At 37.8% G+C, this 22896-nt stretch overlaps 1 protein-coding gene and 1 long non-coding RNA gene across 2 annotated transcripts; one reads left to right on the forward strand and one right to left on the reverse strand.

Moving 5' to 3' along the window:
* Nucleotides 1-14892: 14892 nt before the first annotated feature.
* Nucleotides 14893-17941, reverse strand: LOC134199909 (uncharacterized). Its single transcript, XM_062671613.1, has 2 exons — nt 17027-17941; nt 14893-15858 (listed from the first exon to the last, which is right to left on the reverse strand). Exons 1-2 carry the CDS (start codon nt 17939-17941, stop codon nt 15796-15798), a joined length of 978 nt encoding a protein of 325 aa, XP_062527597.1. The 3' UTR covers nt 14893-15795.
* A 1473-nt stretch (nt 17942-19414) lies between these two features.
* On the forward strand, nt 19415-21741 carry LOC134199910 (uncharacterized). Its single transcript, XR_009974571.1, has 2 exons — nt 19415-19557; nt 21386-21741. It is a non-coding gene; the product is annotated as an uncharacterized LOC134199910 (long non-coding RNA).
* The last annotated feature ends 1155 nt before the right edge of the window (nt 21742-22896 follow it).

Below are 22896 nucleotides of genomic sequence, written 5' to 3' on the forward strand. Positions count from 1 at the left end.
TCTTAAGAAGCTTATTTCCCTTGATATCTCAACGGTTCGTATGAAGACATGTGTGACCTGAAAATTTTACTGATGGTAGGTTGCAAGATGGGTCAGTACTATCGCACTGCTAATTTCTATAACGGAAAATTTATGCCTTTCAGCTTAAAAGATAGATAAGCTGTTGTATAGTATAATTGGTAAGTCTTTTCTCTCAAGCTGGGTAACATAACACATGACATCTTTGCACGTCAGTTTTATACTAAGTTGTCAATAATTAACATTCTTTGATTGACTTCCACGGTGAAGGGATAACATCTTGTAATAAAAATGAAATCCACAAAATTATAATTTGCGTAACTACTGGTGGTAGGACCTCTTGTGAGTCCGCGCGGGTAGGTACCACCACCCTGCCTATTTCTGCCGTAAAGCAGTAATGCGTTTCGGTTTAAAGGGTGGGGCAGCAGTTGTAACTATACTTGAGACCTTATAACTGATATCTCAAGGTGGGTGATGCATTTACGTCGTATATGTCTATGGGCTTTAGTAACCACTTAACACGAGGTGGGCTGTAAGCTCGTCCACCCATCTACGCAATAAAAAAAATCTAGAATCATACCTAGCTAGAACCAATAAAAAAGCGTTTCCAACATACATAAAAATATCATTTCACTAAACTCATATGCAAGATAACTTTAGTAAATTTGCTAGTACATCGCAAATGTTCTTCCTGTATGCGGGGAAGCCAGCCAACGTGAAATTTACATTTTATTAAAAATTACCGTCACTTTTCCTGTTTAAAACTAAAATGGGGTAGCGTCTAGGCCATTTTTTTCAACTTCATCTAATATGTTTATTTTTTTTTTTAATTAGATAAGTGCAGTAGCTCACGTTCTACCTAGCGTTAAGTGGCTACTGGACAACGGAAATAATAACTTGACAACCGCCACCCAAACTAACGGAATCTCAATTTACATTACATTGCGTAACAGTCAGAGCGATGATGCGTTCCATTGCAGGCTCACAACGTGCATCACCATCGGTAACATTAAAATGGCGTTTTGTAACTACGGCGTCGTAAGAGTCAGCGGCTTCTTGGCGGTGATCACCATCCAAAATAGAAGTACATGAATAGCTCTATTGAGGAGAGAGAGAGAGAGAAAGAGTATTCTTTATTGTACACCAAAAAAAAAACAATGCGAAACATTAAATAAAAAAAAGTACAATTGGCGGTCTTATCGCCAAGAGCGATCTCTTCCAGACAATCATCAGGTGTACAAGAATAATTTGGAAACGAATTACGCGCTGTGTATCAATCCAGTGAAAATATATTGAAGTACATAGTCTTTTGAAAAATAAATAAATAAACTTTTGAAGAAAGACATTCTTACAACCTAATAATGGCTTGGTTGAAAAAGTAATACCAATATCATTTTTAAAAAACCCTTATTTTCTGTGAAAGCGTGCAATATTATAAATCTTCATTGTAGTGAGACCCTACAATATGACGTAAATATATCGAGGCTTTAAAAAAGTTCACAGATCCTTTCAGTAGCATAAACACGGGCTTAAATTTTTTAATTTCAGGTTTTTACACGGTCTGTACATTATAACGAGGTCATTGACTTATTTCTAAGAGAATAACCACCCTGTACATAAAATACGTATTTGTTGAAAATAATCACACGATATACAAGAAACCTTCTTTGAGGTGTATATGAACCGTTTGTTAGATTAGTTCAGGATCAAGTAGGATATAATAATGTGTAGAATGAATACACACCCCCCCCCCTCTAATATAAACCCCTCTTTAAATAACCCCCTCTTTCTTGGTTGTTTTCAATTTCAGCTACGCTTCATCTACTAGGTATTAAAGGAACGTCAAATTTTAAGACCGCTTTTTGTTTATGAAATGTATTATACTAGTATTTAAATTTAACTGGTATTCGAAGGTCTTAAGAGAAATTTGTGAGTTCATTAGATATAAAAGTATAGGTATTACTAATATCCTATTCGTAATATTAGTGGGACGTACTAGGTGTCAAGGTATGGCATATTTTGTGTATGGGCTATTTCTACCTTCGTGATTGTTTCTGCTCCGAAGGGATCATGCGTTTGAGTTGATACTTTGATACGTCATGCTTTCAGGCAGGTGGTGACATTTAGCGGTGTGATCTGTGAACTTCAGTTACCACTTGATGACAGGTAGCCAGTGAGCTTGTCTATCTTACATACGTTTTATTTTCAATATGTGAATACAATCGCAGATACATACTCTATCTGTTTTCTCAGATTTAAATAAGCTTCTAGATTTGCTTGTTTGTTTGTTCGGTATCAACCTTTTTATTAATAAGCCTTAAATATGCTTGTAAGCCCGAAGATATTTTCACAAGGTACCGAAATTCTTTCCCAAATACGCGTCAATTTTCTACAATTTTTCGTGAAACAGCAACCAGGGAGGTCAGATCCATTAGCCCGCATTTTAAAAGGATTCAACGCCAAAACAAACCGTGATCTAATGCCAATAATGTGCACAGCTTTTAACACAACTTTCAGTGAAGCTAAAGTTCTCAAACATGGGCTTTCAGATAAATTAATATTTAATAAGTAAAAATAACCCGGATAACAGGGCACCAGGTGATGATTGAATTACTGCCGATTATCTGGAGGCTGTTGGAAAACCGGTCCTTAATTTAGTTCTGTCATACTTGATCGAAATATACCCCAGACACGGACCAGAAATGTGGTGGTAGCGTTCTTCAAAAAGGGTAAAAATACTCGTTTCAAGAACTGTAGACCCATCTGATCTGTAGACCCTTCTGAGCTATGTCCATGTGTATGGTGCTAGTGAGTCATTACGAACCATCTTGGGTGCTGATTTAATGAGTTCCAGCCACCCGAAAAGGCCGGTCTTCGAAAAGACTACAATACCGTAGACCATGTGGATACGCTGCAGCAACTCGTACAAAATACTGAGCAATATAACCTGTCACTTTGGTTAGTATTTGTGGACTACGAAGAAGCCTTTGATCTGATTAAGACCTTGTCTCTCCAACCGCGCCAAGTTGATACCCATTGATTAATATACATCGAAGTGCAGCCTTTCTTCTTCTTAGTCGCATACTTGATTTCTGAAGGTCTTGAAAGGCCTTCGTGGCTCTTTATACAATCAACCCCACTTCGTTCGATTTGCGGCTTCCCTTAGGTCGGTTGTAACATAGTCCGATGAACGCGGTTAGTTGATCTGACCAACGGTTTGGTGGACCTACTTATTGATATTTAGGTTTAATTTCACACAGAAATAATTAACAGTATGAAGTCTGACAGTTTCTTTAACTGGGCGTTTCATTTTCAAGTACAATGTGCGATATCGAATGCGGAAATCGACCTCAACATATCTGTTGCTCGGATGATTCGTGATGCTCATAGTTACCAGAACCCTAGCGTATGCCACTATCTACTTAGTAGAGCATTTTGCCACGGTTAGGTTGGATTAGGATCTTCTTCGTCTGTTTTTGAAGCGTAAGCTAAACACCGTATCAATATTTATATTTTTTTATATGCAAATGTGTCAAGTGAATTAACCGCCGTAGCTTATATGAGTATTTTGTTAGTGCACCACAGTATGTTGTAGACTTACCCACACTGAAATTCTGGAAAGAATACTTTTGCAGTAAAATAGCACAGACAGAAAAATAAGTCCGACAATAATTCAACATCGAATTCACATAGTTTTTTATGAGGCCCATAAAATATGCTAATATCCGAGCTTTCTTTCACGTGAACACACGAAGTTACGATCGGCGGCAGGCATTGTACAGCTTAATGGCAATAATAATGTCTTAAGCTATGCCGTGACAGGCATTTGGGCATGTCTGGCTTGAGATGCCGGTACAGTTGAAGTTTATTGCATTGAGTTACAATAGTCGTGAGGTGAAAGTTTTTTCCGTATTATTTCCTCTTGTTGAGAAATAGGCCGCTAACATACAAACAGAGACTATTATAATTACGTTAATATTTGCTTACTATGATGGGCACTCGGTGCCAAATGTAGCCAAATGTAGAGCCCATAGATAGAGTCCAAAGTGGTTTAATTACTAATTTTTAACAGTCACTTCTTAAAATATGGTAATGTTTTAAATTAATGCAGCTTTATTACTATAGATTACTGTTTACGTTTATATTGTTAAGGTTTACAACCGCGCGTTGCCTAATACGCAATGAGTAAATTTTCCTAACTGAATAAGTCAATACCTACCTGTTTGAAACCAATCTGTGCGTTTTGAGTTTTTTACCACGGCAACACTAGACGCCAATTGACGCGGGCACTCGTGACTTGATATCTGTCACTTCTCGGTCAGCAAGATAGATTCGCGGTTCGGCCGGACTGCCACGGTCTATCTCATCATCCCCTACTGTCCCTACCGCATCCTCACCTGAAACCTCCTATCCTAAGGCGCGATACGACGAGGTCATATGTTCGTGGTGAGTGATAAGCTAATAATCTATTAAGAAAATACATCACTGCCCCGGGCGATCGCGGCATGTGTTTGACAGGCCCCTCGTACTGGTTTCTGGAACTCTAGGCTACCACGACGGGGCTGAATTCGGATTTAACACTACCTAAAAGGGCTCTAGGACGATTAGGATTCGGAAAATTATCAACCAATGTTGCATATTTTTTTATTTTTGAATACAGTTTGAACTCACACAAATAGATGTTTTGTTTAGAAGTCGATGTACCAGGACAACCGAATCTATCGGGTGCGGCTACCTGGACAACAACATTTACAATATCATTTTATAGCGATAAAAGCGCTCTAACTATATAAAGAGATAAGCTATAACAAAAACTATCTAAGGATTTCCATCTGTGGGCATTTTTGTAGGGTTTGAAATAATAATAAATTCCAGATACTAGAAGAATAAAATTCTTTTCAGATCTCACACGAAATAGGGGAACAGAATCATGGTTTACTATACGTTGAATTATTCAAAGGTTATTAAAGTATATTGTATCACAAAAAAGAGATAAAAATGATCGAAAATAACAGGTGTGGGAGTGAATAATACACTGATCTAAATTCATTTTCAAATCAAACGAAACTCGATAGATTGTGACAAGAAATTGGAGTAGTAAAAAAATTGTTATTTGTAAATATTTGAACGTAAATATGTAAGCTTTATTAAAAAAAAGTCGCAAGAAGAAAGAGGTAAATACGTAAATTTTTAGGCAGTGGCTTGGCTCTGCCCCTACCTTTTGATGAAGTCCATGGGCGACGGTAACCACTCACCATCAGGTTATTATAGCGGTTAAGTATGCTCGTCTGCCTGCAAAGACAATAAAACAATCATGAATTCGTAAATACTAGTACTAAGACGCATTATAAGCCTGGAGCCGTAAGGTTTAGGAAGCACTTAAGTCTAGCTTATTTGTGCTGTAAATCAGTCGCATGTTCCGTGTTAAATGGTAAGAGAACAATATAATACAATTTTTTTTATTTTTTTTATTGCTTAGGTAGGTGGAAGAGCTCACAGCCCACTTGGTGTTAAGTGGTTCCTGGAACCCATAGACATCTTCAACGTAAATGCGCTACCCACCTTGAGATATAAGTTCTAAGGTCGCATTACTGCTTCACGGCAGAAATAGGCCGGGTGGCGGGGAAAAAATTTTGGCCTTATCTCAACGCGGATAACAGCATTCAGATGGCGATGTCTATGCAACCACTCAACACCAGGTGGACTGTCAGCTCGTCTATTCAACCAGTCCAATTGAACCATGCACAAACAAACATTAACTAATCGCACCCAATTCAATTTACAGGAAGATAAACTTTCTCGTGTGCCCTCATGTTTGCACAGCCGTCAGACAAACACGGAGTTGATGCAAAACAAACAGCCTCGTGCACTAGACGCTACTTGTTAGTGCAACCAGCGTCTTCGCAACCAAACAGAACTGTGATTTTAGTTGATTAGTTAGCAGGCCTATAGTTAAATCTAGCAAGATTTTCTACGTTTTATTGCTAGATGGGGACAAGCTTACGATCCACAGGAACCTCTAAACTCTAGTGAGAAGGTTTGCTGTAAAGACCAGAGGTCTTTTTTTTATTGCTTAGATGGGTGAACGAGCTCACAGCCACACATCTATAACGTAAATGTGCCACCCACCTTGAGATATAAGTTCTAAGGTCCCAGTATAGTTACACCGGCTGCCCCACCCTTCAAGCCGAAACGCATTACTGCTTCACGGCAGAAATAGGCAGGGTGGTGGTACCTACCTATGCGGACTCACTCACAAGAGGTCCTACCACCAGTAATTATGCAAATTATAATTTTGCGGGATTGACTTTTTTACACGATGTTATTCCTTCACCGTGGAAGTCAATCGTGAACATTTGTTAAGTACGTATTTCATTTGAAAATTGGTACCCGCCTGCGGGATTCGAACACCGGTGCATCGCTACATACGAATGCACCGGACGTCTTATCCTTTAGGCCACAACAACTTCGAAACGTCGGGAGAGTATCACCAATCTGCATATTTCTGACCGATTTGAAGGGTGAAGCAATTGCCATATCAAACGATTAGGTCTTTAATCTCATATCCCAAGGTGAATCGCAATATTCGCATCGTGAGATATCGTCTAAGCTTCCGGTGAAAAAAAAAAAGGGAAACACAAAAATATCCAATTTTCGAAGGAGCAGAACAAAGCACGACGATCGTTACCGTTAAACACAAAACTCGTAAATAATCCTTCTGCTCGATTTAATTTCAATTTCCCCTTTAAAAGGCGCATCGCGAAGAAACATCATTGTTAGTACACGAAATGTTTGTGCAATAAAAACAAATGGAGCCATAAAACGAGTGTTTTCAAGTACTGCGCGATGCTAATTGAGTTATTCGGTCGTTGAAGACACGTTTTTGATAATATACCAGCAGCGAATCTAACTGTTGAAACTTTATTCCGCTAGTCGAGTAATTGTAAAAGTTAGGGCTGTAAAGGCTCTTTGCGAAGGTCGTTGTTTGTCTTTTTGAAGGCTGAATATTTGTGAATTACTACTATTTTTAATCATTTACTGCTACTTCATAATATAGGTATTTATGTCAAAATTAAATGCTATAAATTTAATAATATATCATTACTGGCTGGCCCGACAAACGTTGTTTCGCCATATAAATTATTTCTAGGAAAGACAAATAACCTAGATACCAACTACAGTGCCATCTGCCGGACTGATTTGTAAATTTAAACCATTCTCAAATCCACCTGAACGTACACAGAAAATTTTATTAAAATCGGTTGGGCCGCTTAGGCAAATTTCAGTGACAGACACGCACAGAAGAAATATACTGCTCATTTTACTGTACAGCTTTTGTTTTTAAATGTTTTTTTTCTAATACATATCTTTTAAATTTTTTTTATTACGTCGTTAAAATTGCTCTTGAAATACCAATTTAAAACTGAACTCTTGTATTACAGACGAGCATCTTGCCATTCTACTCTTAAGTGGTCTCGTCACTCATGGCAAGCATTCATTGGCAATGCTAGCGACGCAGCCCAGTCGATTCCGACACACACCCTGATCCCGAATGCTAAATTAACTTTAACTTAATTAATTTTTTTTGAAATAATGAATCCCGAATGCTTAATTAACTTACTGGTGGTAGGACCTCTTGTGAGTCCGCGGGAGTAGTAGGCCGCTATTTCTGCCGTGAAGCAATAATGCGTTTCGGTTTGAAGGGTGGGGCAGCCGTTGTAACTATACTTGAGACCTTAGAACTTATATCTCAAGGTGGGTGGCGCATTTACGTCATAGATGTCTATGGGCTGTAGTAACCCCTTACCACCAGTCGGGCTGTGAGCTCATCCACTCAAATAAGCAATTAAAAAAAATACATTGAATACTTTAAGAACTGCGACCGGCAAACGAAACTCACTTTTGTCATATAGAAGTCAAGCCCACGAACCTCTAGATTAACTAAGCGAAAGGCTCAGCAGTAGCTTAAAATAAAATCGCCTTCGTAAAAGCTCAAGTAAGACGTGAAATTCGAATCAACTTTTTTAATTTCGCTCTGATCCCGCAATCCGTATCAGAGATTGGTAATTTTGCGGCCGAAGTTAAGGTGTTTAGTTCTGTCACAATGCCGCCGCCACGCAAATCCTCTTTCAAGAGACGAATATTCTGAAGCCATCTGCTCCGACGACTGCAGATTAAGGGCCCCTGTACACCGGAACAGTATTTTAATACAAAGAAAATTATCGCTTATTCTCCATAGGACACTAAACACTGTTTAAGTGACGTTATTCCGCAATAAATTTCCTTTTTTTTCTGGGCCGGGATCAAACCTCCTACGAGTTCTTCGCGTCTAGTGGGCGTCGGGGGTATGTGGGAGTGGACGCAAATATTGGAAGCGGAACGCGGGCTCAAGGATAGTCCTACCCACTAAACTCCTAAACTAACCTAACTTTACTGCACTCTAGACCAAGCTTCCAATCCCCCCGAAGTCAAAACCCGGGCGGGGTAAGAGGGCTACCGAGATATACACTGCAACCAGACTCACTAGCCACCAAGGAAGACGACGGAGCCTTCGAGGCGAATCGAAGGGCACGTTGATTTTACCTAAATCATTAGTGAACGAGGTTTTGGAACGAATTTCCTTATGAGACGATGCGGAGGGGTACCCTAAACGGGAAAAAACGTCCGTAACGTAAGATTTTTATTAGTAATGCACACAGAGTACGACTTAACTTTGTAATAACGTACGTACAAAAAATAACATATTTTTTTATCATTCATTGACCACAATCTCAGAGCGTTTGTTTGCACAATACACTAACTCTTAAGCAGAAAACCGTGAATGAAGTGTACCATAATAAGTTCGCACGTTACCGAATGACCGTGGCTTGTTGCGAAACCTCCAGTTTTATTTTCTATATACCTCGAATAGAACTTAAAATTTTTATAATAAGGAACTTCGTTCCTATCTGGTGTCCCACAACACCACACATCTTTTTTTCTTAATAAATATTAATAAAACCTGCCCCAGAGATTTGAAATACAGCCACACAATTCCGTACCATCCTACCTATTAAGTCAAATAACCTTCAACGCTTGCTTGTTGACTTTTCTTGTGTGAAACAGCCTTTAGCAAGCTGAATTGGAAAAGGTATTAAATTCTTTTTGATATTCGCTCGCGAATTAAATTGCAACTATCGATATGCTACAGATTCTTGTGGCTCACTAGTGTGAACGTAAAGCGTGTTGAAAACTCTAGATTTTGATTTAGACACGACCACACAAAAAAAAAATGAAACCGTTTTAGTTAGCAGAGCTTTTAATTATTAATTCTAAAATTTTAAGCACATTATTTTCGGCCCTACATACAAATCAATCTGGGCAGAATGCACAATCATCATCATCATCATCATCAGCCTTTATCTGCCCACTGCTGGACGTAGGCATAATAATTTTCAATAATTTTGTTTTCCACAAATTATAACTTAAGGTACTAGTCGAGAACTTAGTGGCTACCGTAACTTGCTGAGCGTACTTTGAAGTTACAATCGTAATGTCATTAGAACAACTCTGCTCGACCCCCCACACCGGAACACATTATAACTTCAAGTTAAAATAACCTAAAGTTATATATTCTGAGACCCCAATCTAAGATTTTGTGTTATATCGGCACGGGAAAAGTATATACTAAAGAAAAACAGATTACCTGACAGCACGTATCGAATACCTAAGATTTTTAACAAATTACTGTTTTCGATCTGGAATCAAACATTGGAATCCTTAACCTTTAGTCTAACGAACAGCACCAAGGTTCGATTCTACCAACCGACGTAGACTTCAGCTGACTCAGAGACTAATGCGGCAGTTAGAACTTACCGCGGTCATATATTTCATGTATCTTACCGTTCATCACTGATTCGGAATTTATATCTGCAACTTGCTACCATTCATCAATTCTGTATTCCCAGAGATCATTTTTGACAGGAATCGGGTTGCCTCTTACTACTATTCACGATTTTCATGCGCTTAATGACATATTAGACATATTAGTGGTGTTGGAGACGAATGCTCTGAATTCCGTGGACGGCCCAGAGGACAAATAGGTCTATTCTAGATCAGCTTTGCATCCCAGTCAGGCTCTCAACAACCTGCTACCAGAGGATCCGCAGCTACTTGGGTTACATTGCCCGCCGACAGTCAAATAATTTGGACAAAGTGATTGCGACGGGCAAGGTAGCAGGAAAGAGACCACGTGGTCGATCACCTAGCCGCTGGTCTGTCCAAATAACCACCCTAACTGGGCTGCCAGATGCGACCGCCCTACGAGAAGCTGAGGATTGGACGAGGTGGAAACAGTTCACGGGGCAGGCCACGGTCAAGTTTCAAAGACACGACCTTCAGTAATAAAGAAAGCGACGAAGAAGAAGATGACATATTAAATAAGACTTCGGAAGACTCTTAAGTGGTAGATGGGGCGATGCATGTCTGTGCGATGCAATCTGAACCGCTAAATATCAGATCAGAGATACGAAATAAAAAAATAAAAAACGGTTGTCTGTAAAGTCGGTTTACTGACGATAGTTGAACGTGACAACGTCATAAGAAAATACGCCTCAGAGCGAGGTAACGCCGTATGAGTCATCTTTTTTGTGCGTGCAGCCGGCTCCATCGAATCATAAGACGTTGTCACGTCAAAATATTGGGCTACTTGCTAAAGTAGCCCAATATTTTGGGCTACTTTAGGAAGTCAAAGCAGCCCAAACTCAACTCAATCAACTCAAAAAGTCGTCGTTCCTAAACGACGACTCTTTGAGTTCTTTAAGCTCTAGTACTAAAAAAAATTACGAGGACCTTCTCCAAGTTCCGACATCAGCTGTAATTTGTGTCACCAGGCGAGAGGCTGTACTGCACCAGAATTGCTCAGTCACGCGTCGTCGATAAATTACAATAAAAATTACCCGTGAAACAGGGAGATTCTCCCGGGTACAGCTTGGTTTAGGGGTACCTTGTACTAAAAGACAAAAATTCCGAAATTCTAACAGCCTCTTTTGTCTACAGTTTTTACGTTCATGGCATCACTTAATTTTATTTATTTATTTATTTATAACTTCTTATACTAGAAAGTATAAAGGCGGACTTAATGCCATAGGCATTCTCTAACATTTTATCAGTTTTTTTTATTAATTTTATCAGTTTATCTTATTTATATATCTTAATTTAAACTACTATTCGACAAAATAAACAGATTATGACAATGTATTATAGTTGTGAGAACATGTTGAACGCAGAATGCTCACAGCCAGTTCCTCTGAAAATTTATGGGACACGCCTCTATATATCGGAAGCGTTTTGGCTGATGCTACGATGAACATAACGGTTAGTTAAATAACGATTATTCTCATACATTAAAAGTAAATTAGCGTTGCTTAATACAGACCTTCTCTATTATATTTAATTTTGTCGATCAAACCAATATTAGAGATTTTTTTTTTATTATAATGGTGTACGGTTTGCTTAACATTGAGCATGTTTTAGCTGCAGAAAACTACCGTGTATTCATTTATTCAATACACATCACAGCTAATTAACACGAGATCTGTCTTTATTGAAATAGCGACTTGTGTCTACAACAATACGACATGTAGCCAATGATATTTTATATGTAAAAAGAAGCAGATATGTTTCAAGCGCACGTCAAGTGAAGACTCGAAAACAGGCCAATTGGGACGTTTCGTCTTTAGTCGCGCCTAAACAAATGCAATAATAATATAACAAGTGCAATCATTCTAATTATAGCCATCTTTTTTACTCACGCGCTTATCCCATCTTTTGTACTTTTCATTAATGCTACTTGTCAACATGTGTGTGCACTATATCGGTAGGTATGTAGATATATATGGCGCGATCAGATTTGAAGAGTCAGTTACTATGAAGATAACATATCTGTTGTATAAAAAATCATTGCATGTAGACGTCAAAAAAAAATTCCTTAAATTCCAGTTTTTTTTTTCTAACCGGTATCACGGTAGAAAAAAGGCAGGTGAAAGGCGAGGTAATGAGGAAACTTGAGAAACGCCGAAGGATCGCCAATTTAGATATTCAAATGATGTTCAGTTCATTTTGTTGATATTTTGTTTACGTTTTAGTCGAGATGAAAAGAAACGTTGATGAGATTTTTTTTTTAGGAAAACTTAGTCTAATTCTAAGATCTAATTCTTATCTCAATATTTTTTTTGTTTATTGCATTGACTTGTTGACGAGCTTGCAACCCACCTTAAGCTAAGTGATTACCGGAGCCCATAGACATCTATAACGTAAATGCCGCCACCCACCTTGAGATACGAGTTCCAAGATCGCAGTATAGTTACAACGGACCGTGGACATTACAACGAAAATGCAGTCATAGACCTTGAAAAATTGGTTCAAAATCTAAATTCAGTCGTGTAACGACTGTGCTACCCTTCAAACCGAAACGCATTACTACTTCACGGTAGAAATAGGTAGTAGGGTGGTGGTACCTACCCGTGCGGACTCACAAGAGGTCCTAACACCCGTAAACTCACAAGAGGTCCTACCACTCGTAAACTCACAAAATTTCCTACGACCCGTTTTAATGTCCTTTGTGGGCATATGAGCATACGGCCCACCTGATGGTGATTGGTTACCGTCGCTTATGGACTTCGGCAATGCCAGGTGCGCAACTAAGTTTACTGCTTGCGGTGTGCGGGGTTCGCGGGATATAATAAAATGCACGTCTTAGTTGCACAACGCTATATTTCTGACTGACTTACTACTAACTTACACACTACACCACCGGGATTATTTAAAAAAGAAACAAAAATTAAGAAATACATTTTTTTTTATATATATAAATCACACACTGTAGTTTATAAGGTTTCGTTCGATTTTTATGGATAATGTCACATTTTCCATTGATATAAATCTTTACATTAGTTCCTAAATCTTCTATCACTGAATATGGTCCTTTGTATAATTCTGTTAATTTATTTCCTGTTTCATTCTTAATTAAGACTAAGTCATCTTTAATATAACTAACACTGTTAACATTTTTATCGTAATTATATTTCCTATATAACTTATTATCTAACAATCGATGTTTCGCATCTCTTTGCGACATCTATGTCTTAATTCTAACATATAATTATCTGGATTATATAGTGGATCCACTGTATCTCTTAAATTACTAGGGATGTTACATTGTTTTCCGAACACTAATTCGAAAGGTGTATATTTTGTAGATGTGTGTACAGACGTATTATAGGCAAAACACCAATACTGGAGCCAGTGACTCCATGTTTCTGGCTGTCCATCGCACTGTATTCTCAAGAAGGCGGCAAGGTGTTTATGCATATTTTCCAAACTACCTATAGATTGGTGATGATAAGCGGTCGAGTGTAACTTAGTTATGTGTAACAATTTATATACCTCTTCCATCGTTTTTGAAGTAAACTCCGCTCCTCGATCAGTAGTTATGACCTTAGGTATTCCATAACGAAGTATAAAATTATTTACAAAAACCTTTGCCACACTTACCGTGTCTTTACGTTGTAGCGGGAACGTTTCGATGTATTTAGTAAGTTCGCATTGAATTGTGAGAATGTAATTGTATCCTTCGACGTCGGTGTCCATGGGTCCGACAATATCGAGATAAATTTTTTCGAATGCGGTATTGGCTGTTGTTGTGATAATCATTGGTTCCTTAATGTTTTTAGAGTATTTCATTTTCAATTTAGCTGTTTTATTTAAACGAGTTTTCAAAATAAAAGAAATCAACAAATTCTTGTTCGTTTCGTCTTTAAATATTTTATCCAACATCTCGACGCCTTCTATCATTCTTTCGACCGTTTCTTCTTTTCCATCTAAAATAGGAATTAAGCTCCCTACTTCTTTTAAATCAAATTTTTCCGCCATTGTTCGCGATGTTTGTTCTAAACTTTTAATTCTGAACTCTAATATTTTATTAATACATGTATTTATTTTATCGTCTAATATTTCTATGAAATAGCATGACAAGTCATCTGACAACTCGGGATTACTTATGAATATTAATTTTTTATATTTTGAATACAAATTTTTAGCTTCTTCTATTTTATCTAAACCTGATTTTTCTTGTCTTCGCTTAGGACCTAATTTTCTTAAACTAATTCTTATATATTCTAGTTTTTCTAATATTTTGCTTATTTCTAGTTCCATATACCTATTTCACTATTTATCTTCACTTTTACGTGGCACTTTTTTTTTTTGTTCACTACACTAATTCACTTATTCAGATGGCAGCTTCCTCGTCTCCGGACGCCTTTGTCTGCTCACGCCTTGTCCATCTTGCTTGTACTCTCTGGAACATCTCATTGCGTATCTCCTTGCGCATCCACTTTTTCATGCACTTTTTATAATTTTTAAGTAGAATTATTAAAATCACCAGCCCGACGATGGTTACTAGGGTGCCTAATAGGATGTTATTTGTGTGTATATGATCTTCCCTGATTGCTGTTGCGCTATTTTCTCCAGCAGCCGCGTTTTGTGTTATAATGACTTCTTTTTCTTCTTGTTTTGAGAGAGAGAGAGAGAGAGAGTATTCTTTATTGTACACCAAAAAAACAAATAAACAGTGCGATACATTAAAAACAAAAAGTACAATTGGCGGTCTTATCGCTAAAAGCGATCTCTTCCAGACAACCATCAGGTGGACAAGAATCATTTGGAAACGAACTACGCGCGGTGTACCATTCCAGTGAAATACATATACATATATGTACACATACATATACACATACATATCTCCGTAAATATATATACAATTAATACAAAGTATTATAATATAATAATAATTATTAAAAATAAAAAATAAATAAAAATTAAATCAATTTTGCTTCTTTACACATAAATAAGAATAAGCAATTTACATATAAAATATACTTAAAATACCTTTGAAACATATACAATTTAAGTAGATACCAATTTCAGAAATCTACCCTATCACATATTAAATCGGTTGACTAATATTTAAAAAATGTTCCTTAATGAGGCGTTTGAAAGAATTTAATGTTTCAGCATGTCGTATACGTACCGGGAGAGCATTCCACAAACGAATAGCTTGAACAGTAAAGGAATGATCGTAGAACCTTGTCGAATACACTGGCATCATTAGTTGCATGTTGTCTGTTGATCTCAGGGATATGGTATGTGTATCACGGATAAACTCAAAGCGTCTTTTGAGATAAGAAGGAGAAGAAGGATTAAATAGAACAGTATAGAGCAAAGAAAGAATATGAGCATTCCGACGAAGGCGAATTGGCAGCCACTTGAGCTTAGCGCGAAATTCTGAGACGTGATCATATTTTCGTAAGCCAAATATAAATCTTAAACAGAAATTTTGAAGACGCTCTAGTTTATTTAATTGTGCTTCAGTGAGATCGAGATAGCTAACATCAGCATAATCAAGGATGGGGAGAAGAAGAGATTGTGCAAGCGCAGTCTTGGTGGCAGTAGGGAGAAAATTTCGCAGACGTCTTAAGGATCCTGCAGCCGCATAAATCTTTCGACAAGTTTCTTTAATTTGTGCATCCCATGACATATGCCTATCTACAAAGATACCCAAGTTTCTCACCTTATCACTAACTGGTATTTGAACTCCATCAATTGAAATTGGGGGAATTCGCGTCCAATCAACTGTCGCAAGCCTTCTAGGTGCACCGACAATAATGACCTGAGTTTTTGTCGGATTTATTTGCAGCCCATAAGATTTACTCCAATTTGTTATACTAAGTAAGTCATTATTTACTTTGGTGCAAGCAAGAGGCAATTCTTCCACCGGGGCTTGCGTATAAAGCTGGAGATCGTCTGCATACAAGTGGTAGGAGGAAATGAGATGGTTGGAGACAGAATTAATATATATCGCGAAGAGCAATGGAGATAAAACGCCACCCTGCGGAACACCCACGCATGTGTCACACCACGAAGAAAAATTATCTTCGATGCGAACACGCTGCCGGCGACCAGACAGGTAACTACGAAACCAATCAACTACGGATGGAGATGTGTTAAGAGAGCCAAGTGTAGCAAGGAGAATGTCAATATCAACGGTGTTGAAAGCATTACTAAAATCAAGCAATGCAAGCACCGTCAACATTCCCCTCTCCATGCCGAGCCTAATATCATCCGTGATATTTACCAATGCAGTCGTAGTACTGTGACCAGGACGGAAACCAGATTGGAAGGGATTTAAGAGATTATTTTCATAAAGGAATTCACTCAGCTGTGCATGAATAAGCCGTTCTAAAACCTTGGATAGGAAAGATAAGATGGATATAGGACGATACTCGGAAAATGATTTGGGATTAGGCTTTTTAGGCAGAGGTGTAATTTGCGCGTCCTTCCAGGCAAAGGGAAAGGTACCATTACTCAAAGAGTAATTCATGATATGCGTAATTACAGGAAGGATTTCATCAAGGATTGGTAGGATCATATTTCGGCTCAAATTGTCAGCACCGACTGCATTAGAAGTAATAGATAAGATGCTCTTCTTAACACCACAAGCCGTTAAGTGATTGAAAATAAACGGTGAAAAATCCGGGGTCGGGAGATTTGAAAGAGAGTTCATTGTATTCGATTTAACTGTCACATTAAAATTGGACGAAGTTGAAAAATGTAAATTTAATGCATTTAAATTCACGCCAGAAGGGTGTATCACATGACGTGTCTTTCCAATCCCCAAAGTTCTAAGAAATTTCCAGACCTTCACCGGATCTCCATTTTCTACAGAAGTATGAATATGTTGGCGTTGAGCATCCCTACACATCCTGTTGCAGCGATTTCGAATCTGCATGTAATTATTACGATTCTCAACTGTAGGTATTCTCTTGAACCTTGCCTTGGATGCTGCTTTTTTAGATAATAATATTTTGAGTTCCTCCGTGAGCCAAGGCGAGGGTAAATGCTTAAGCCTTACCGGTCGGATCGGTGCATGTTTATCGTATAGTTCTGTTAAAAGTGTTGTAAGGAGCTTAACCTTTTCGTCACAGTCGTCACATGCAAATAAGGGGTCCCAGTCAATACCACTAGCATCTTCACGAAGGTTATCCAGGTCTATACCACCAAAATTGCGTTGCAAGAGGATTCTAGATTTGGCCTTGGGGGGGCGAATCTTATAAGAAAGGAAAAGTAAATCGTGGTAAGAAAACGCATCGGCTGAGCACTGTCCGTGTTTAGCGACGTGATCTCGAGAGCTAATCAAAATTAGGTCAAGAAGTGACGGGGTACAGTTGGGGAAAGTGTGTGTAGCATTTAAGGGGAGAATAGATAAATTACAAGATTCGGTAACAGATAGAAAAGAAGAAGAACGACTATTACTTTTAAGAAGACATGTGTTAAAATCACCCATTATTATGCAATGGTTGTAAGAAGGAACTAAAGTTTCGAGGATGCCTTCAAAGGATGAGAAAAAATCTAAATGTGACGAAGGTGAGTAGTAGACACCCAAGAGAACTTTACGGTGGTTTAGCTCCACTTCCAGAAAAAGATGCTCACCGGCATTAGGTGGAGGAGGCTGTGCAGACAGACTAATTATTGTATACTCAATGTGTGTACGGAGATATATGGCTACACCACCGCCACCACCACTTATGCGATCGTTGCGAATAAGACGGAAGCCAGGTAAAGCATACGAACATGAAGGGAGACAAGGCTTAAGCCATGATTCGGAAATAAGAATGGCATGGATGTTCTCACAGCTAAAACTTGCCAGCATATCAGGAAAATGTGCTGGTACGCTCTGGGCATTAATGTGAACAACATTAAAGTTCCGGGAACCATCAGAAAACTGCGACATTAGTGTCTCAGCCAAAGAAGGAACACTGGTAAAACTTGCATCATTACTACTTGCTGAGAAAAATATTTCAGCTATATCGCTTTCCGTTTCCGACATCAAAAATTAAATTATAATAAATATAAAATGAGATCAGGTAATATTCTAAACAAAATTATTAATATGCGTCGTTACGTAAAGAAGCAAAACAATAAATATTAATAAACCAATGTACTTACAGGTTATGTAGTTACAATTCAACTACAAACATTCAGTCCACCCGCTGGTTGAGTGTTACAACAATAAATAAAAATAAAACTGAAAATAAAAATATTTACATTATTCGTGAAGTTAAAGAAAAGAAAAGAAAATAATAATTCAAATAAAAACAAAACAAAACTACTAAAGACAAATTATACATAGTTCAGGCCGTAATAAAAAAAAATGGGAAAAAGATTCAGAAGAAAGATTTCGTCAACACAAGATTATTGTTGGAGTCAACATTATACGCAAAAAAAAAAAAAAAAAAAATTATAATAATATCGAAATACTTACTCTATGACACAACACGCGAAGTTATCTATAATAGAATATAATCTGTGCTTGTCAAAGTATTATCTGTGGTAAAAGTGTTTGTTGTTGTGATGTCATTGAGCGTTAAATTTATTACATTTACATAAACAAGTAATATGTTAAATTATGCAGAGTACAAAATAAATGTATGAACTGAGTATGAACACAACAACTAAGCAGATTGGAACTATTCGCTTAATCCGACTTATTCAGCAGAAATACTCATGTACAAACCTTAAACTACCCGAAAAACAAATATGAATTCGACCTGAATATGAATTCGACCTGAAGATGAAAGTAATAGTAGCAGAAATAAAAAGAAAAATGCAGAATAAAATTGAATCTTCATTTACGGGCGGCCGCACGCTTAAGCTTTGGTGCAACAGACGCCGTGTTTGGTTTTGCGGCAGTTTGTACAGGAACAGTCTCCACGGTGTGCCTATCAATTTCAATCAGTTGTCTACGGCAGTACACCCGATGTCTTTTGCCATCTGAGCCGAGAACATAAACTGTGCCTTCTTTAGTCCACGAGTTCGTTACTCCAAACTTATCCCGTGCTGCCATGAAAACATCGTGCCGTTGTTTCGTAAGAAATTCAGAAACCGTTATCCCAGTCCTTTTTAATTGAGACTTACTAAACCAGATCTTATTGCGGAAACTAAAATCATGGAACTTCACCAAGATCGGTCGTGCCCTTTCCCTGGCAGAAGGCTGTCTCATTCTGTTACACCATTTAATATCGTGAACTGAAACAGTATTTAATGAAAAATGTTTTTTCAATATGTCGGCCACAATTTCAAATGTATTTTCTTGTTTCTGTTCAACCACCCCGTGGAAAAGCAACATCTTCCTGCGGCCATGCATCTCCATGTGATCAAGTTTGTGAGACAGAACCTCAATCTGTTTTTGTAGACCCGACACAGCCTCAGTGATAAATGCTCGAAACACTGCAAACTCAGCAGCCAGGTCCGGAGAAGATGTTGAGGGAGATGATACTGACTGTGGATGAAGCTTTGCCTCAAAATCAGCCATCTTCTTGTAAAAGTGCTCCGACAAGTCTGACAAACTACTTTGCAGTACATTCATCTTGAAATCAGTAAATATTTAAAACAGGAGAATAACACTTCCCAGCAGGCAGACACTAGTACTTATCACAATAAATGGTAAATTTCTCAAAAAAGACTTTTGTTAATATTTTAAATCAATTTTAACAAATGTGAACGAAAAACTCGTGTGTTTTCTGTGACTACCCGCGCTAAAAAAAAAGAAAAAAAAAAAAAAAAAAAAAAAAAACGATTTTGATTCGATTTTGAGCTGCGATCTATTGAACATCACGTCTGACGGCTCCTCGATGCCATTCATAAAAGGTATTCTCAAAACAACTCTTAAGAGTGCAGGAGCCAGCAAACATTTCACGAACATTAACAACTAAGAGCGCTGACGTGATTCGATTACTCGACAAGTCAAATTAGGAAAGTTCCATTTAACTAAGCAGGAATGTCGCGGGCGTCTACGAAATGCAAGGCGCGACGAAACTACAGTTATATACAAGTACTAGCACAGCTCAAACATCGCCGAACTGTGTTTGATGACAAAAACTTGGGTCGAGTGCTGTGAATTTTAACGCTACGTTCAACAACTAGTTTTAAATTAACAGCTAAGCTTTTATTTTAGGAAACATTATGTGATTGCACCGTAATTGCTTGGAGCATATTTTTAAGTGAAATCTTCTATATCATTGCTGTGATTTGAAAGTCGATGAAACGAAAAAGCGACAGTAAAAAGAGATAGACACATAAATTCATAAGATTTAACGTGTGAGAAAATGAGATAGGAAGCATTAGACAGTGTTTCTTATGTTCGTCGTTCTCTTTGTGTTCTGCTTCGTACTTAATACAATCTGAATAAATCTATGTAATATATACGAATAAAATGTAAAAAAATTATCAAACTTTGTATCATTTTTTTTTATTGCTTAGTTGGGTGGACGAGATCACAGCCCACCTGGTGTTAAATGGTTACTGGAGCCCATAGACATCCACAACGTAAATGCGCCACCCACCTTGAGATGTAAGTTCATATCATTACTAATTATGCTCTTCCCGAAATTTTACATTCCTCCCATTATCTTTAAGCCAAAACTTTTGATGGTTTTACTTCTACGGCGTGTGAAATGTACACCTGTTTTTTTGAAAAAGAGACATTAAACGACATTCATTTCTTGATATTTATTAGCTCCATCTACTTAACCATAGATGGACCGCGCTTTTGTCTGCCCCTCAACATTGTAATGGTGTAATTACTAATTGTACTACTAACAGATGCGCTGTAAGTTCCACTAACAATTTTTAACAATAAACATAATATGTTTATTGTTAAAAAATGTTTATATATTATGTTCGACCTGACAATGTCTAAGCGCATAAAGCGCTTAAAGCGATTTTTCCTTCATCATAAAAAAATCTTTGTAAATTTGGCTCGTGTCTGAACATTTGCAAGCCGATCCACCCGATCCACTAACAGTGCTTTTAGGTACCTCAAGCGCCGGTCATCGTTCTCGTCGAACCCGTCGCTTGCGGCGAAGGGAATTAACACACAGACACAACCCACTGAGTTTCTCGCCGGATCTTCTCAGTGGGTCGCGTTTCCTATCCGGTGGTAAATTCTGCGAAGCACGGCTCTTGCTAGGGTTCGTGTTAGCAACGTCGTCAGGTTTGAGCCCCGTGAGATCACCTACTAGTTAAGGTTATGCTGAAATGTTCTCTCAAGACCATCAGCTTAGGTAGGGAAAAAAAATCTGTGTAGCCAAGCATCTAAGACATGATATTCACAGTGGCCGTTAACGGTAGCAGGCCGATTGCAATAGGTGAACTGCTTGGCGTTACAGTTTTCTCACTCAAGCCTGTTCGAAAATGACTGAAAACTGCAAAAGAATTCCAATATCATTCCTATCACATAGTTTGTGAAATATATTGCGATTCCTTGTTTCAGCAATACGGCCACGGAGTTTTTCAATAAATAACGGTTACGGTGACGTGGGGCACTTACAAAACGCCCAGTAATTCACGTGAGCTTCGGAAATATTTTAGAGTTCAATGGTGGAATTATGAAATAGTGCTCCAGCGTTCGTTCCGCACTAGTCGGGGAGGCGAGGATGAAGATAATAACAGCATCTGTTCGTTTATTTATTTTTATTAAAACTCTGTTATTTATTCAAATTAAACTAAACATTTGTGTTTTCTTTTTAAACTTAAATGATAAAAATACGACGAAATGATAACTCCTCATATTAAAAATTTATTCAACATTTAATACAAATTACAATAAAAAAGCACTTATGAAATAAAGTTTTATTATCAATATAGAAATAGAAGATATCATTCAATTATCGTATTTAATCTAATATCTAACTCATCTTTACCATTTGTTACCATTTTTTTTGGTAAGAAACTTTCTTCCACGTGGTGTTCTGAACCCTACTGCCTATCTCGAAAAAGATAGACTATAAGTTTGATTTACAATCAAAGAAAAAAATATTCTCAAAAAAAAGGAAAAATATTATATATTCTGTACCTACTTACTACTTACTTACTTAAAACAATTAAAATTTAATTGCAATGTCGATCCACTAATGTTGCTTTTAGGTACTTTAAGCACCAGTCACCGTTCTCGTCGAACGCTTGCGACGAAGGGTTCGGCGAATAAATTAACCCACAGACACAGCCCACTGAGTTTCTCGTCAGATCTTCTGAGTAGCTCGCGTTTCCGATCCGGTAGTAGATTCTGCGAAGCACTGCTCTTGCTAGAGCTAGTGTTAGCACGTCCACAGGCTGGATCCCCGTGAGCTCACCTACTCGCCCGGTGAATCTAGTATAACTCAGGGTTACTACAATAGGTAGTATATAGAATAGATAATTAAAAAAAAACGTAGTGTGGCTTTAACATCGTGGTACCCCATACCTAATCCTGAACCAGCGAGATATTTCCTCATCACCTAAGCGCACTTCGGATAGTCTGACTACCGAAAAGAAAGGTCTGGTGGTTGTGGCACCAACGAAATTCTATCCGGAATTCCGTAGGGACAAAGTATCGAATGAAATTAGGCTTCGAGTAAAATGCATCAGTATGCCGACATTTACGTTGTTTTGATGCTATTGAGGTAGTTTGGGCTAGTTCAACTACAACGGGGTAGAAAATCAAATCAAATCAAATCAAAAAAAAATTATTCAACATAAATGAAAGTACACACTAAACTTGTTGAACATCAAAAAGAACTACCGCCAATTCACAAAAACTAGCTACCGTCCTGAGAAGAACTGGCAAGAAACTCAGCGGGCATGTCTTTTTTTTTAAATATTAAATTCTTTTCAATATTCATTTTTACAAGATGTATTATAACGTAACAATTATTACAATATTGAAATGCCCGGAGCGAGCAACTCATATCTACTTTGTGCAATCTTCTAGATAATCATTGACTTTATAGTAAGCTTTATTGCACA

Source organism: Bombyx mori, chromosome 12 (assembly GCF_030269925.1).
Source record: "Bombyx mori chromosome 12, ASM3026992v2".
Classification (NCBI taxonomy): domain Eukaryota; kingdom Metazoa; phylum Arthropoda; class Insecta; order Lepidoptera; family Bombycidae; genus Bombyx; species Bombyx mori.

Coding starts and splice junctions, on each gene's coding strand:
- LOC134199909 (XM_062671613.1), bottom strand. CDS start 17,941: ATGTCGGAAACGGAAAGCGATATAGCTGAAATATTTTTCTCAGCAAGT. Junction 15,859..17,026: donor GTGACGACTGTGACGAAAAG/GTTAAGCTCCTT, acceptor ACTTGTATGCAG/ACGATCTCCAGCTTTATACG.